The sequence below is a fragment of the Tasmannia lanceolata genome, unplaced genomic scaffold, assembly GCF_043159265.1.
Source record: "Tasmannia lanceolata isolate RefF3 unplaced genomic scaffold, GAP_Taslan_0.1 ptg000007l, whole genome shotgun sequence".
In the NCBI taxonomy this organism is placed as follows: domain Eukaryota; kingdom Viridiplantae; phylum Streptophyta; class Magnoliopsida; order Canellales; family Winteraceae; genus Tasmannia; species Tasmannia lanceolata.
Genome location: NW_027518684.1, coordinates 5846296 through 5858963, shown reverse-complemented (window position 1 = coordinate 5858963; position 12668 = coordinate 5846296). Strand labels below are relative to the sequence as shown.

Genomic DNA, 12668 nt, shown 5'->3' with positions numbered 1-12668 from the left:
CCTAAGTATGTGTTTTGACCAGATGAAAAATCAAGGGCCAGACCACCTAGCCCTTGTTGGTTTGAGGGACGGGCATCATATAAATTCTCAAGTTGGTTTGTGCAAGCCGACGTGCAAAGAAACAATGGTATTATGGTAATGAGGGCTGATACCGTTGGCCTTTTAGTAATTGATGAGCCTATTTAAACCCATTCAACTTGGACATTCCATGCAGCCATCTCTAAATTCATTCCATTCAAAATGACAGTATTCCAATGGCCCTCCCCCTTCCTCTCCGCCGTGTTGTCAGCCTTCCTCCTCTTTCCGGCATTAATTGGGGCAGCTCCTGCCCCCGGTCCGTCCGTTACCGGCAACAATGACCCCACGGAATTCATCCGCAAAAGCTGCCCCACCACTCTCTACCCGGAAATCTGCTACACCACCCTCGTGGGCCACGCCAACTCCGTACATCAAAACCCAGGCCGGTTGGCAGTCGCAGCCGTCTCCGTCAGCGTCAAGAAGGCTAAACACGCCGCGGTTTACTTCTCATCTCTCTCACGAAACAGCGGAGGAGGCGATGCGAGTGCAGACGCCGCCCTACACGATTGCATATCCATGTTTAGTGATGCCATCGATCTGATGAGCGGTTCTAAGGCGGAGCTACAGGTGGGAAAGCAGGGCCAGATAAGTAATGTGGAGACGTTGATGAGCGCTGCTCTGACGAACATGGAAACGTGTATGAACGGATTCGAGGAAGTGCCGTCAGGCCCCCTCAAGTCCGACGTGTCCAACCGGGCCGCGTACGTGAAGAAGGTGACGGGCAACGCCCTTTCGCTTGTCACCGGCTTTGCCACCAAGGTATAGGGATCAAAATTCTGGACTCTTGATTGGTGGAGTACCGTCAAGGAAATTGTATTGGATTAATTTCTGAAGAAACTATGCGTTTTCTTCAAGTCTTTTGATTCAAAGTGTGAAGAAAAAAAGAACTTTCTTCCGAGAAATTAACCCTGCCTTTGAAGATAATAATAAGTTTGAGTATTTCCTTCTTTTTGTGAAGGAATATAAATTGTTACAGACTTAGAGGATGGCGTAACCAAGTACACTTATTTTGAATTAATTATACTTGCAGTCTGATATTCAAACTCTTTGGAATCGATTGATTATATCATCATTTTATAAACTATCACAGCCAAACTGATTATTGGACTCAAAAATACGTTTAATTTTGAGTCCAGTAATCGGGTCGGCAGTTACAATGTTGTCACAATCTAAATGAACAGGACCTAAACAACTTGCCTATAAGATTAAGGAAATATTATCAGCAACACCTTATTTGTGATATTTGCAGAAACCTGGCTGTATTTTCTTCTTTAAACGGCTTGTGAGAGTTTTTTGGGAAATGCAATAACCTTTTGACACCTCCTTTTTTTTTTGTGGAAATGTAATAACCTTTCTTCTTTAATTGACACCTCGGTTAGCGAAGGGGGAGTGATAAATCGACTCCCATATATCTTAAATCGTCTCCCCATGTGTCTATCACTGACCTTAGCGAAAATATCAAAATATGGTTGTGCTGAAAATAATTTTCTAGAGGTATACTAAGGGCTAGGTTTTAGGACTGTTATTGCCTGGTTCGTGCAGTTTCATATATGATACAGTAGTGCCCAAAGAAAACATCCTTTCTAGGCTCAATGCTGAATGCTTTCGTCTTTTTATCAATATTGAAAAGGGACAATTCCTTATTTGGCCTATGATTTCCTTATGGAAGACTAACAGACTGAGCAGCCGTTGGAAGACCACCTAAAAAAAGGTAGATATCATATTCGATGCTTATCCAGGAAACCCCCAGTACATTAATAGCTTTTAATTAGTTCTTTTACCCATCCAGTACATTAATAGCTTTTAATTAATTCTGTTACCCATTTTACACTTAGTTGTAGAAGATAACTTTGAAATCGCTGAAATAATCATCTAAGAATATCTCTATTATAAGGGATTTGCTAGGGACCATCGCAAAAAGGCATTTCGCTGTCGCATCTCAGACCGGCTACCTCGTGAATGAAGAATGAAGACAACAACTTTTGCCTCCATTCACGACTTGGGTGGTCTGACATGGATAGACCAGCCACGAAATGCTTTTTGCGATGGACGCTAGCAATTAGAGGCGACATTTCTGTTGTATGCGATTTTATAGGGTGTAATGTAAGCCGGTATGGTTATTTTTCAAGAAGTACATAGGATGATCCAAACTGTCCATTTGATGGGCATACCGTAGGATGATCCAAACAGCCCATTTGATTTGCACACCGTAGGATTATCCGAACCATGGTTTGATGGCCCACACCCTATTTACGTTGTGGCCCAAAAATAATTTCCATAGGATCACCCCAACCCTCTGATATAAATAGAGGAACTGCATATTATGGAAACCTATATAGATCATAGGGTTGGGATCAGCCTTTGAAAATGATTTTTGGGCCACAATCAATTTACATGCTCTACTCATCCCGTTTGTGAGGATCATCCAAATGTTTGAAAGTCTCCATATACAGGCCATAGTGGACCCCTTTTGATATCAATATCCACACACACATATATATCCGGAATATTCTGCAATGTTCTTGAATGGATTTTTGCTATTAAGGTGTATTGGAAACTGTTTTTTTTTATATGTTTTCAAACGTTTCAATAAAAACATGTGTAAAAGTCTGAAAGGATGAATAAAATGATTGTAAAAATTAGTTTCCAATGCATCATAGGCTGTTCAATTGAAGTAGTTTGGGAAGATTCATGTAAGAAAGTTGATGTATTTCAGCAACTCGTGAAAAAAGTTACTTTAACACATCTCTCTCATAGACCCCCCCCCCCCCCCCCCGGTGAGATTTTATATGTTGTGTTTGTGTGCATGTGACATTGTGACGTCTAGTAATTTTTTCAAAGTATACTGTGGGGCCCATTTCATAGGATGATCTAGACCGTTCAGGGCCGACAAAATAAATAGTTGCACTCCTTATATCATCTCCATAGGATGATCCTAACCCTCCGATGGTTTGGAAATATAGAGGTTTCTATACCGGGCAATCTCATTTCTATTACGCGGTGTAGCCGGTTTACGTTTTGGCCAACAAATGAACGGTTTGGATCATCCGAGACGCCTATTTTCTTTCCGATTCTATGTGGACAGGAATACCCTCAATAGTTCGTTTAAATTACCGTCTCCATCACTAGGCACTTACCTTGCTCTGCAAGCTTTTTTAAGACCTGAAACTCTTAAAACCCAGGCAGGGAAAAGTAATTCTACGTAAGCGCATTTCTTCATCTCCAATCCAGGTAAAAAAAACAAGAAAAAAGAAAACCCTAGATCGTATCTCTATGTAATAACTAATCTAATCGAGTTCTGCATCTCCATTATTTCCTTGTTCTGGTGATCTACATCTGCTCTTATCTTCATTTAAAATTTCCTTTCAAAAGGTGTGAAATCTCTGAAAATCCACCACCTAACGTTTCTTTCTATGATTTTTAGGGTTTCCTTTCATTAACGTTGCAGGATCAAGAGGATAACTCTATTCGAGATGTTTCTCACCAGGTGAAAGCATTTCCATCTCAAATCTAGGGTTTCTTTCCCAAAGCGGGCTTCTTTTCCTTTTTTTTCTTGTCTTCTCAAATCTAGGGTTTCATTGTTTTGTTTGTTTTGTGCGGTTGAAGGACGGAATATGATAGAGGTGTCAACACCTTCTCTCCGGAAGGGCGATTGTTTCAGGTTGAATATGCGATCGAGGCGATCAAGGTCGAATCCATATTTTTAGTACCTAATTATTTCTTCTTTTTTGAAATATCTTGTATTTTTTAGTTGCTTGAGCTATTGGGGAAAGTGTTTTGATAGGATTTGATTATGTTGCAGTTAGGATCGACTGCCATTGGGTTGAAGACAAAGGAGGGTGTTGTGCTTGCAGTCGAGAAACGCATCACTTCGCCTCTGCTGGTTCGTCTGTTTATCCTCATCTGCTTATTTAATGTGGTGTCTGGTCTCTTAATTTTCATTACCAGTTTTCTTTGGCTCAATTAGTTTAGCCGGAATTGGAACTTCTTTCATTTTCTTTTTGTGTTACCTCTTTGTTAAGTTGGTTTTTTATACAGAGTGTAGACAACGAGAAGCAAACCATAAGAGGACACAAGCACATTTGTTTATCAAATTTTAACTTCCATTTTTTTTTTTAATTCTTCGACACCATCACAGGTTCGCTCTCGAAAAGGAAAAACAAAAAAATGAATTAGTGCGATGTTTCATCTAATTTATGGGTTATGTAACATTTTTTAATTATAATGCTGGAGATCTTCTGTTACACAAAAATTCAATTAGTGCAATATGTCATCTAATTTATGGGTTATGTAACATTTTTGAATTATAATGCTGGAGATTTTCTGTTACACAAAAAATAAAAAACTAATTCATGTATGCTTAGCGACATGCACTTCCCTAGCTGGTGAAAGATTGTGGCTATTATTATTATTATTATTATTATTATTGCTATTTCATTAGTATCCTTTGTATGTATTACTGCTGATTACAGTTTGGATTTTTGTAACCTAGACAGGGAAGTAATTTAACATTTCACTCAAGCATATGATAGAGATTGCCACATTTCAGGTTTGCAAACCTTCCTTATAAGATGAGATTTTCAAGCTTTTTTCATTAGCAATCATGTCAGGGATCTTGAATAAGGACGTGAAGTAACCAGAATGCTGGCTATTGATGCTTTGACGAGGGTAATCAATCTCCTGCAAAGGAGATGTAATCCTTCTTCTACAAGGCAAGCTTCTTTTTTGTCCCCTGTACTCCCAGAGCCCACAAGATCCTGACAAGGTTCCAACAGTAAGTGATAAGAAGAGGTCCACCTTACACCCAAAGACCTCAAATACCTGGAACCCATCCTCCATGTCTGCGCCCACAATTGAGCTATTTGTCAAGTTCTTTCTTAACCCCATATCCATTCAAAACATCTTAGTGGGTAGTGAAGGTTATTAAAATGATCCACCCTATCATTACATAGAGCCAACAAGGCATCTGCAAATTATAACTGAGATGGAGGATGGGATGGAATAACTTTGAACCATAGTTTTAAAATTCCCCTGCTTCATCGTGGACTCCCCGAGCCTCCGTGTTCCACTTTTTGGCCTACTGAGTTAATAAAAACTCCTTTGACTCTTCCAAATTATGACTGCGTCAGCCAAGTACTCAGCCATGCCAACCGAGTCGACTGGGATTTTCTTCGGCCATGTTCCGCTCCGCATTTTTAAACACTGCTTTGAACCTTCATTAGTCACTCATACTTCCACCTTACCAAGCATTAGGCATAGAACTTCTCCTACTATGATGTAGTGGAAGGGTGGGAGTAGATCCTTGTACAACTCCCCTTGAACTATGAAAAAACCCACCGGACTCCCATTTATAAAAACCAAAAGATTTGGTTGGAATGCAAACTAGAATTCACCTTCTCAATCTCTCCAAATCAATCTTGCTGAGGATACCCAGACTTACATCCTTGTTTCTTAAGTCGATACATTCATTTGCAACGAGCTTCCCACCTAAAAAGTGCCTTCATTCAATGGATTGACATTGACATGGGGAAATAACTTCCACTAATGCTTTCACATTGGCATGGGCTCTATCTGCTGAAGGAAAACCTTCACTTTCACTAGAAATCATTATATGTTGCTTCATGACCATGATCATTCAACTTGAAAGCTATTGTTTTCCTTATACTGGAATGCAACATAATACAACGTATCTTTTTGGGTCTGTTTATTCGTGCTCATGCAAAGAACAAATGCACCCTCTCAACCACATGTGCACACGTGTTGAGATATTGGGTTCTTGTTGTCAGAATTTTTAGCCTTTAGTATCTTTCTAGGTTGCCAGTATTTTCAGTTCCTAAGTTTCATTTCTGTTTCAGGAGCCAAGCAGTGTGGAAAAAATTATGGAGATTGATGAGCATATCGGATGTGCTATGAGTGGACTGATAGCTGATGCTCGCACCCTCGTCGAGCATGCACGTGTCGAAACACAGGTTTTGTTGATATTCACCTTGCGCTCCTTAACTCCTAGTGGTATGATTTGGGTTGATTCTGATTTTGTAAATGTACTTTCATCAGAACCACAGGTTCTCTTATGGCGAATCAATGACAGTGGAATCAACCACGCAAGCCCTATGTGATCTTGCTCTTCGTTTCGGTGAAGGCGACGAAGAATCTATGGTCATCATTTCTTTGCCTTTTAAAACTACAATAGCTTTTCAGTATACCAGGGATATGATGTCTTTTTGCAATTAATTTCTAGTAACCTGGTTTTTTTTCCTTGGTTTCAATTTATTTAGTCTCCTGGGATAGTTTGGTCTGCAACCCATTGCATTATGGTAGGATTTGTGTGTAAACCGCTATACTACAAGCTTTTCTAGATTGCAATTTATAGAGAATGCTCCCAAAATGCAAATGGGTTGCATGCCCAAAGTGGGCATCAGTTCCTTGTTCAAATTGTGCAGTAGTTCCTCACGCAGAATAGTGCAGTATTATTTTCTTTTATTATAAAAACATTCCTATATTGCATGCTTTGGGGGAAAATATGCAGTAGCCCCATATCCATTCCCATTCTCTTTTTTGATATATATGCATCCTAGTATGATGCTCATGCATCCTAGTATGATGCTTATGCATCCAATTCCATTCTTAGCTTGAGTCTTGCTTATGCATCCTAGTATGATGCTCATTTATATTGATTGCAATGAACTTGTGTCAGTTGAATGCTTTTGAAAGAGTCCGATTTTGTCGTATGGTGAAAACTTAAATGACGCTTGAAGCTTTAAGGTCTCTTTGGATGCCACCAATCACAATCCTTATTTGCAAAAAAAAAATTTTAAGCTAATCTTATTTGCAAATGAGACATTAAGGTCTCTTTAGAAGCCATTAATTATATCATTTCTAAATTATAATAACAGTTATCTGCAATTAATCATATTTAACTTCAAAATCATTTGCATATAAGACTGCAAATAAACTTTAGAGTTATCCAAAATGGTCCTTATTGCTACTTGTGATTAAGTGTGCTGCTTTTGATTAAGTGGTTTCTGTGAGAACCTGTGTTACTCTTGTTGATGTAGAAACTTAGTAGGCTTGGCTGAAGTATACCTTCGGCAAAATAGTGCAGGATTCAATTTTTTTGGTATAAAAGGATGCCCATATTACATTCTTCATGGGAAATATGTGGTGGGTCCTATGCATACCAAGTGGGAGAATGTGAGTTGGTGGCCTTACAAAGTAAGTTAGTATGCCGGTTAGGTCCGTTGATTGACCCATGCACATGTCGCATCAAATCACCTCTGTGCACCACCACCCAGTTCTTTTTTGGGTGGTGAATGAGAAGGAAAGAACGAGGAAAGAGGGGCTTGGAGACGTGATGGAGGCCTCCAAGCTTCCCTATAAATATCCACTATAGTCGCTGCTCTCATTCACAATGCAAAACTTTCACGAAGTATCCATCACCGGAGGAAGTGAAGAGAGAGAGAGAGAGAGAGAGAGAGAGAGAGAGAGAGAGAGAGAGAGAGAGAGAGAGAGAGGTTGCAGCCTTGGGAAGCATTCTGTCATCGCCTCTAAAATTGACTACCCCTCAAGAGGAGAGTTATAGTCGTTGGAATCCATGGCCGAAGGTACACCTTTTTTTTTTCAAATGACTTTAATCCTTCGCTCTGCCTGCCCGTCCTAACGTCTCCCACGTTTATGGCTGACATCACTGGCTCTAGCCACTAATCACCACGATCCCCATTTATTTAATTATTTGTGCTTGCGCGTGTGTGTTTTTCGACGGCTATGACCATGTTTATTTTTTGAATAATGGGGCTAAGATCATGTTAAACCATTGGTAAAGGATGCAGTGACTTACATGTGTTATCAGAGCAATAGGGGTGTATTTATAGGGGAGCTTGGAGACCTCCATCACGTCTCCAAGCCCCTCTTTCCTTCTCATACGCTGCTACAAAACGGCTGAGCACCCGTGCATGGGTCGGTCAATGGATCTGACTGACTTGCTAGCTTCCTTTACAAGTCTACTAGCTCACATTCTCCCACTTGACCTACATAGGATTTAAGCTTAGCACTTAACAAGATGATAATCCAAATTAGACCTAATGCCTTCATAAACATTCCATGTAATGATAATTACTAACTACGAGCAATGTAATCATTGGATCATTTAGTCGACCCAATAACCTCCTCATGGCTCATGGTCACAAAGTAACCTTCATCAACATAAATAAATAAATGTAACAGTCCACATAATGTCAATTGCAGACATTCTGCTTATTATAACATCTATTCATGTGCGCACAATAACATTCTGCTTATTATAAACATCTATTCATGTGCTCACAATAACAGGAGTAGAGCAGCAAATAAATAAAATATCATTATCAATAAATCTTAATGTGTTCACTGCACAAAAATGTCCGAACCTTATGCAAACTTCCACTACCCAAAGCATGTGAACTTATCCACCAATTTCATGTGCGCAACATGTTCCATAAAAAGCTTTGGTGATAAATCTTTAGTCATGGCATCTGCCAACATAAGTGTGGTCCTTGTGTATCCTTATCTGAGTAGATAAATTTCAATGTATTCACACACTCTAAGATCTTAAATCTCTGTAGCATTGATTGTCTGGAAATTTGAACCCTGGATTGCATGGTACAGTTAAATTTAGTGCACTGATAAAAAAACAGTTTATTCCGTACTCACCATGTCTCTGGAATCATTTTTGTGGTTTTTGCTTATGGATCTGCTGTGATTTATATTCTTATTATCTTTACTGTTGCTTATTTAGTAACAACTGTGGTGCTAGAATGTCGCACAAAATGCTGGATATTTTTTTTCTATTTTCTAATGGAAATATTATTTGTTAATTTTACAGTCCCGACCTTTTGGGGTATCTCTTCTAATTGCTGGCCATGATGAGAATGGCCCCAGCTTGTAAGTGTTTTCCTATTCTTTGGAACATTGTGCTTTTGAAACTTTTTTTTTTTTGGGATATGTCTGCTGGTGGTGATTATTCCCTTGTATGCTTTCCTTTCCATGGTATAAAACTCATCTCTTTATCTTTGATAAAAAAAATAAAGGACTGAACTCATCTCTTTATCTTTGATAAAATAAAAATAGAGGACTGATCCGTGTGACCATGTTTTGATAATGGGGCGAACTCAACTTGTTTTACATGTTTTAACAAGCTGTCAAAGGCTACTCCAATTCTCCCGAAAAAACTCTCAACAGCCTTTTGACACCTGGTTAAAACAATTATAAGAGGTGAGTTCGTCCCATTATTAAAACATGGTTGTGTGGCTCTCAGTAGCATAAAACTATCCATAACCATCTCTTTGTACTGTAAGGGGGACCTTCTCAGTCTTCTTTTAATGAAATCCGTTACCATTCAAAAAAAAAAAAAAAAAAAAACTATTCATAACCATCGACAGAAAGATGATGTTTAGAACCTTATCCTGAAAAATTGTGAATAAATCTAAGTGAAAACTGAAGACCTTTTGTAAATTGAGAAGATGCTAATGAGAGGCTGAAACTTCCTTTAGGGATATAGTAGAGTTAAAGATGAGAAAAGATTGGATACTATGACGGAGCTATAAAGTGCTCACCCAGGAAGGTATGGTATCACCTTCAAGTTGCAGCTAGAGGATCAACATAGTTGTGATCAATAATTAGGATATGCACAAAAAATTGTTCTCAACTTCTTATAAGAGTAGTCCTCATTCTAGAACAATCTCCCTTATTGGACTGGATTCTAAATTTCAATTACTAGAAGCAGTGGGAAGTGGAACAATCATCCAAAACTAGAAAAATAATCTTACTTTTGGACCATGAGCATATTGGAATAGGACTAGGTGTTACGAGATTCTGATGTGGGAATGACACTAAAAGACGCGTACAAGAAACAATTGCGATCTATATAAAGACTTGGAGTAAGCATCATTAGAATACTAACATTTGAAGGTAATCAGTGGCCTGGTAATGCAAGCCTAAGATTCATGGATCAATTTATGGGAACTTAGGAGCACAGGAAATGGTTTTTAAATCAGATTAATAGCAACATACATTCTTAAATCGAAACAAATAGCACATAATAATCAAAACAACTGGGATGACGTACTGGGCCCTCCAAGAGGGAGAAGAGAGATAGCTAGAGTATATAGAGGTAGTGGAGTGATCTCATACAAGGTAAAAAGAGGGAATAATAAGGAATCAAGAACAAGAAAGCAGCCAAAATCAAGATCAAGATAGAGAACAATATGAAGAAGAGACAGAAATAAAGATAGAAATAGGGGAGATTTATGAACCCAACTGAGGGAGAAACGATTTATGAACCCAATTGAGGGGAGGTGCAAGTGCAAGTAAAAGGCAAATGGGAAAAGGCGATGAAAAGAGAAATGCGATTACAAAGAACGAGACAAAGAAGAAAGAGGGGGGAGTGTGAGGGCAGAATGTAAGAAGGGAGGTAGATAATGAGATAGGTGGTGAAAGGTGAGGGGATAGGAAGAAAGGGAGAAAGTGGAAAAGGTGTAGTGAGGAGGGAAGGAGAAGAGAAGGAAGTGGGAGATCGAATGGAGATGAGAGGAGAGAGAGGGAGCAAGAGAGGGAGCAATATCGATGGGGTGAAAAGGGGGAGGTGGAGGAAATATCAACTCAGAGGGAGGGAGGGAAGTCTCTTTCACATTTTTCCAAGATTGGGACTTTGGTGGGGTTCATGGATATTTATATGGTGGGGCCATAGGCTGATTTGGACATCCCCACATTTAGGGTAAATAAAATGCTAATAAATCAAATAAAAATCTACCTAAAAGAGAAATAACACATGCCCGATAACCCATAAAAAACTAAATATAACGGCTTAGATGATGGCGGCATCATATCAAATTGGCAAGGTATTGTATTTTTACTGTTATTGATCGTTTCCATCTAGGGCTATCTCTGCACGAGCTCTTCTCTGGTAATCTTTGCTACAAAATGACTAAACAAATACATAAATGTTCATAATTGCTGACAAATGCAAGGAATACATGCATCTCTTGCGCAAATGTGGGAGTGTGCACATGATGACTCACCCGCAAATGCATTCACTGGACAAAGACTGGCACTAAATTTTAGAATGGCCTTGATTATTTTATTTATTTTTGTTCATTTTATGGGACTCTTATTGAAGTTGTAATGTTCAGATACTACACGGATCCATCTGGCACGTTCTGGCAATGCAATGCAAAGGCCATTGGTTCAGGTTCAGAAGGAGCTGACAGCTCTTTGCAAGAGCAATACAACAAGGTATCCATCTGTGGCACTTGGATTTTTGTCTCTCTTTTTTCTTTGTATTCAATTGGTGGGTATTATGACATCTTTTAATACCTTCTTGTCCATTATTAACAAACGTGAAATGGATTTGAGATTGCTTTTCAGACTTCCAAGTTCAACCTAGCCAACTTAACCCAGCCTAATTGCTGAAAACCTGCTAAAAAGACCTAGTGAATGCTACAAATTATAAATTAAGAAAAAAACCATCAAACTGACATCAGGAGAGTAGATTAATTGGAAGAATTAGATTGAAAAATGTGTCTAAATAGAGGGGGCTGGAGAGTTTAAGAAAATGGGACTGCTGAAAAAAAGAGCAGAAGTCCCAACAAAATCAGCCATCGTGTTCATGAAAAACTTGGTGAATCAAGCTCCCTCACGGTCATCTTTTTTAGAAAATAAAGGACATTCTCATTTTTGTCAGCTGCTTGACATGGTTTTTTGTTATGTCCTTGAAGCAAAAGACTACATAGGAAAAATCTGAGAATGCAAATCACTGATTAACATGATTTTTGGTTTTCAGGACTTAACACTTCAAGAAGCCGAAACAATAGCCCTTTCCATCTTGAAGCAAGTGATGGAAGAGAAAGTAGGTCCTTTGCATTTGAAATAACCATTTACACAGTTGATATTCTCAGGTTATATTTTCTCACAGTCTAAAACGAGCTATCTATTCTGGTCAGGTAACTCCAAACAATGTTGATATTGCGAAGGTGGCTCCAACCTATCATCTCTACACTCCTTCCGAGGTGGAGGCCGTCATCAGTCGCCTATAAGACCAACCATTTTCTCGTTATCTATGAACATTTCAAAAGTTGACAGCATCATCTATAGGGCAATTTTCATTTTGCCCCTTTGATTTGTAAGCTAAATCGGGAAACTTGATTTCTACTTTTAAGATCAGACCCTCATTCCTGAGTTTAAAGCTTTCGTGTTAATGGTAAATGACTCCATTCAAATAAAACCAATATGCAAGCTATGGTAAATGTTATGCTGAATTACTGTAAAAGCAAATACTCTCATGTATTGGCATTTGGCAAGGACATGCATCTTCAATCACACAAGAAGTTGATGTTTTCACCCACTGTACTCATTTCCATCTTAAGAGACTCGGGCCATTTGGATATGTTCCTCAAAATCCTGGATGGGAGATGAGGAGGCCATCTGTTCCACTTCTCTTTAGAATCTTGGATTTAAACTAAGAAATCCATGTTTTAGAATCTTGGAAATGCAGAATTTAAGTGAGATTTCTAAAACCTGGAAACATGAGATGATCTCCTAAGCATGAAACGTATGCTTGC

General features: G+C 38.9%; 2 protein-coding genes across 4 annotated transcripts; both read left to right on the top strand.

Moving 5' to 3' along the window:
- Positions 1-240: 240 nt before the first annotated feature.
- On the top strand, positions 241-843 carry LOC143881277 (21 kDa protein-like). Its single transcript, XM_077384263.1, has one exon. It carries the CDS (start codon positions 241-243, stop codon positions 841-843), a length of 603 nt encoding a protein of 200 aa, XP_077240378.1.
- A 2361-nt stretch (positions 844-3204) lies between these two features.
- LOC143881596 (proteasome subunit alpha type-5) lies at positions 3205-12346 on the top strand. 3 transcript variants are annotated; one of them, XM_077384771.1, is made up of 10 exons: positions 3205-3309; positions 3527-3565; positions 3685-3766; positions 3881-3961; positions 5934-6047; positions 6133-6234; positions 8936-8994; positions 11241-11343; positions 11891-11956; positions 12051-12346. In XM_077384771.1, exons 2-10 carry the CDS (start codon positions 3552-3554, stop codon positions 12141-12143), a joined length of 714 nt encoding a protein of 237 aa, XP_077240886.1. In that variant the 5' UTR covers positions 3205-3309; positions 3527-3551; the 3' UTR covers positions 12144-12346. The 3 variants fall into 3 exon arrangements, with proteins under 3 accessions (XP_077240886.1, XP_077240885.1, XP_077240887.1); XM_077384770.1 differs by having other exon boundaries at positions 3224-3309; positions 3503-3565; XM_077384772.1 differs by lacking the exon at positions 3205-3309 and adding an exon at positions 3328-3403 and having other exon boundaries at positions 3503-3565.
- The last annotated feature ends 322 nt before the right edge of the window (positions 12347-12668 follow it).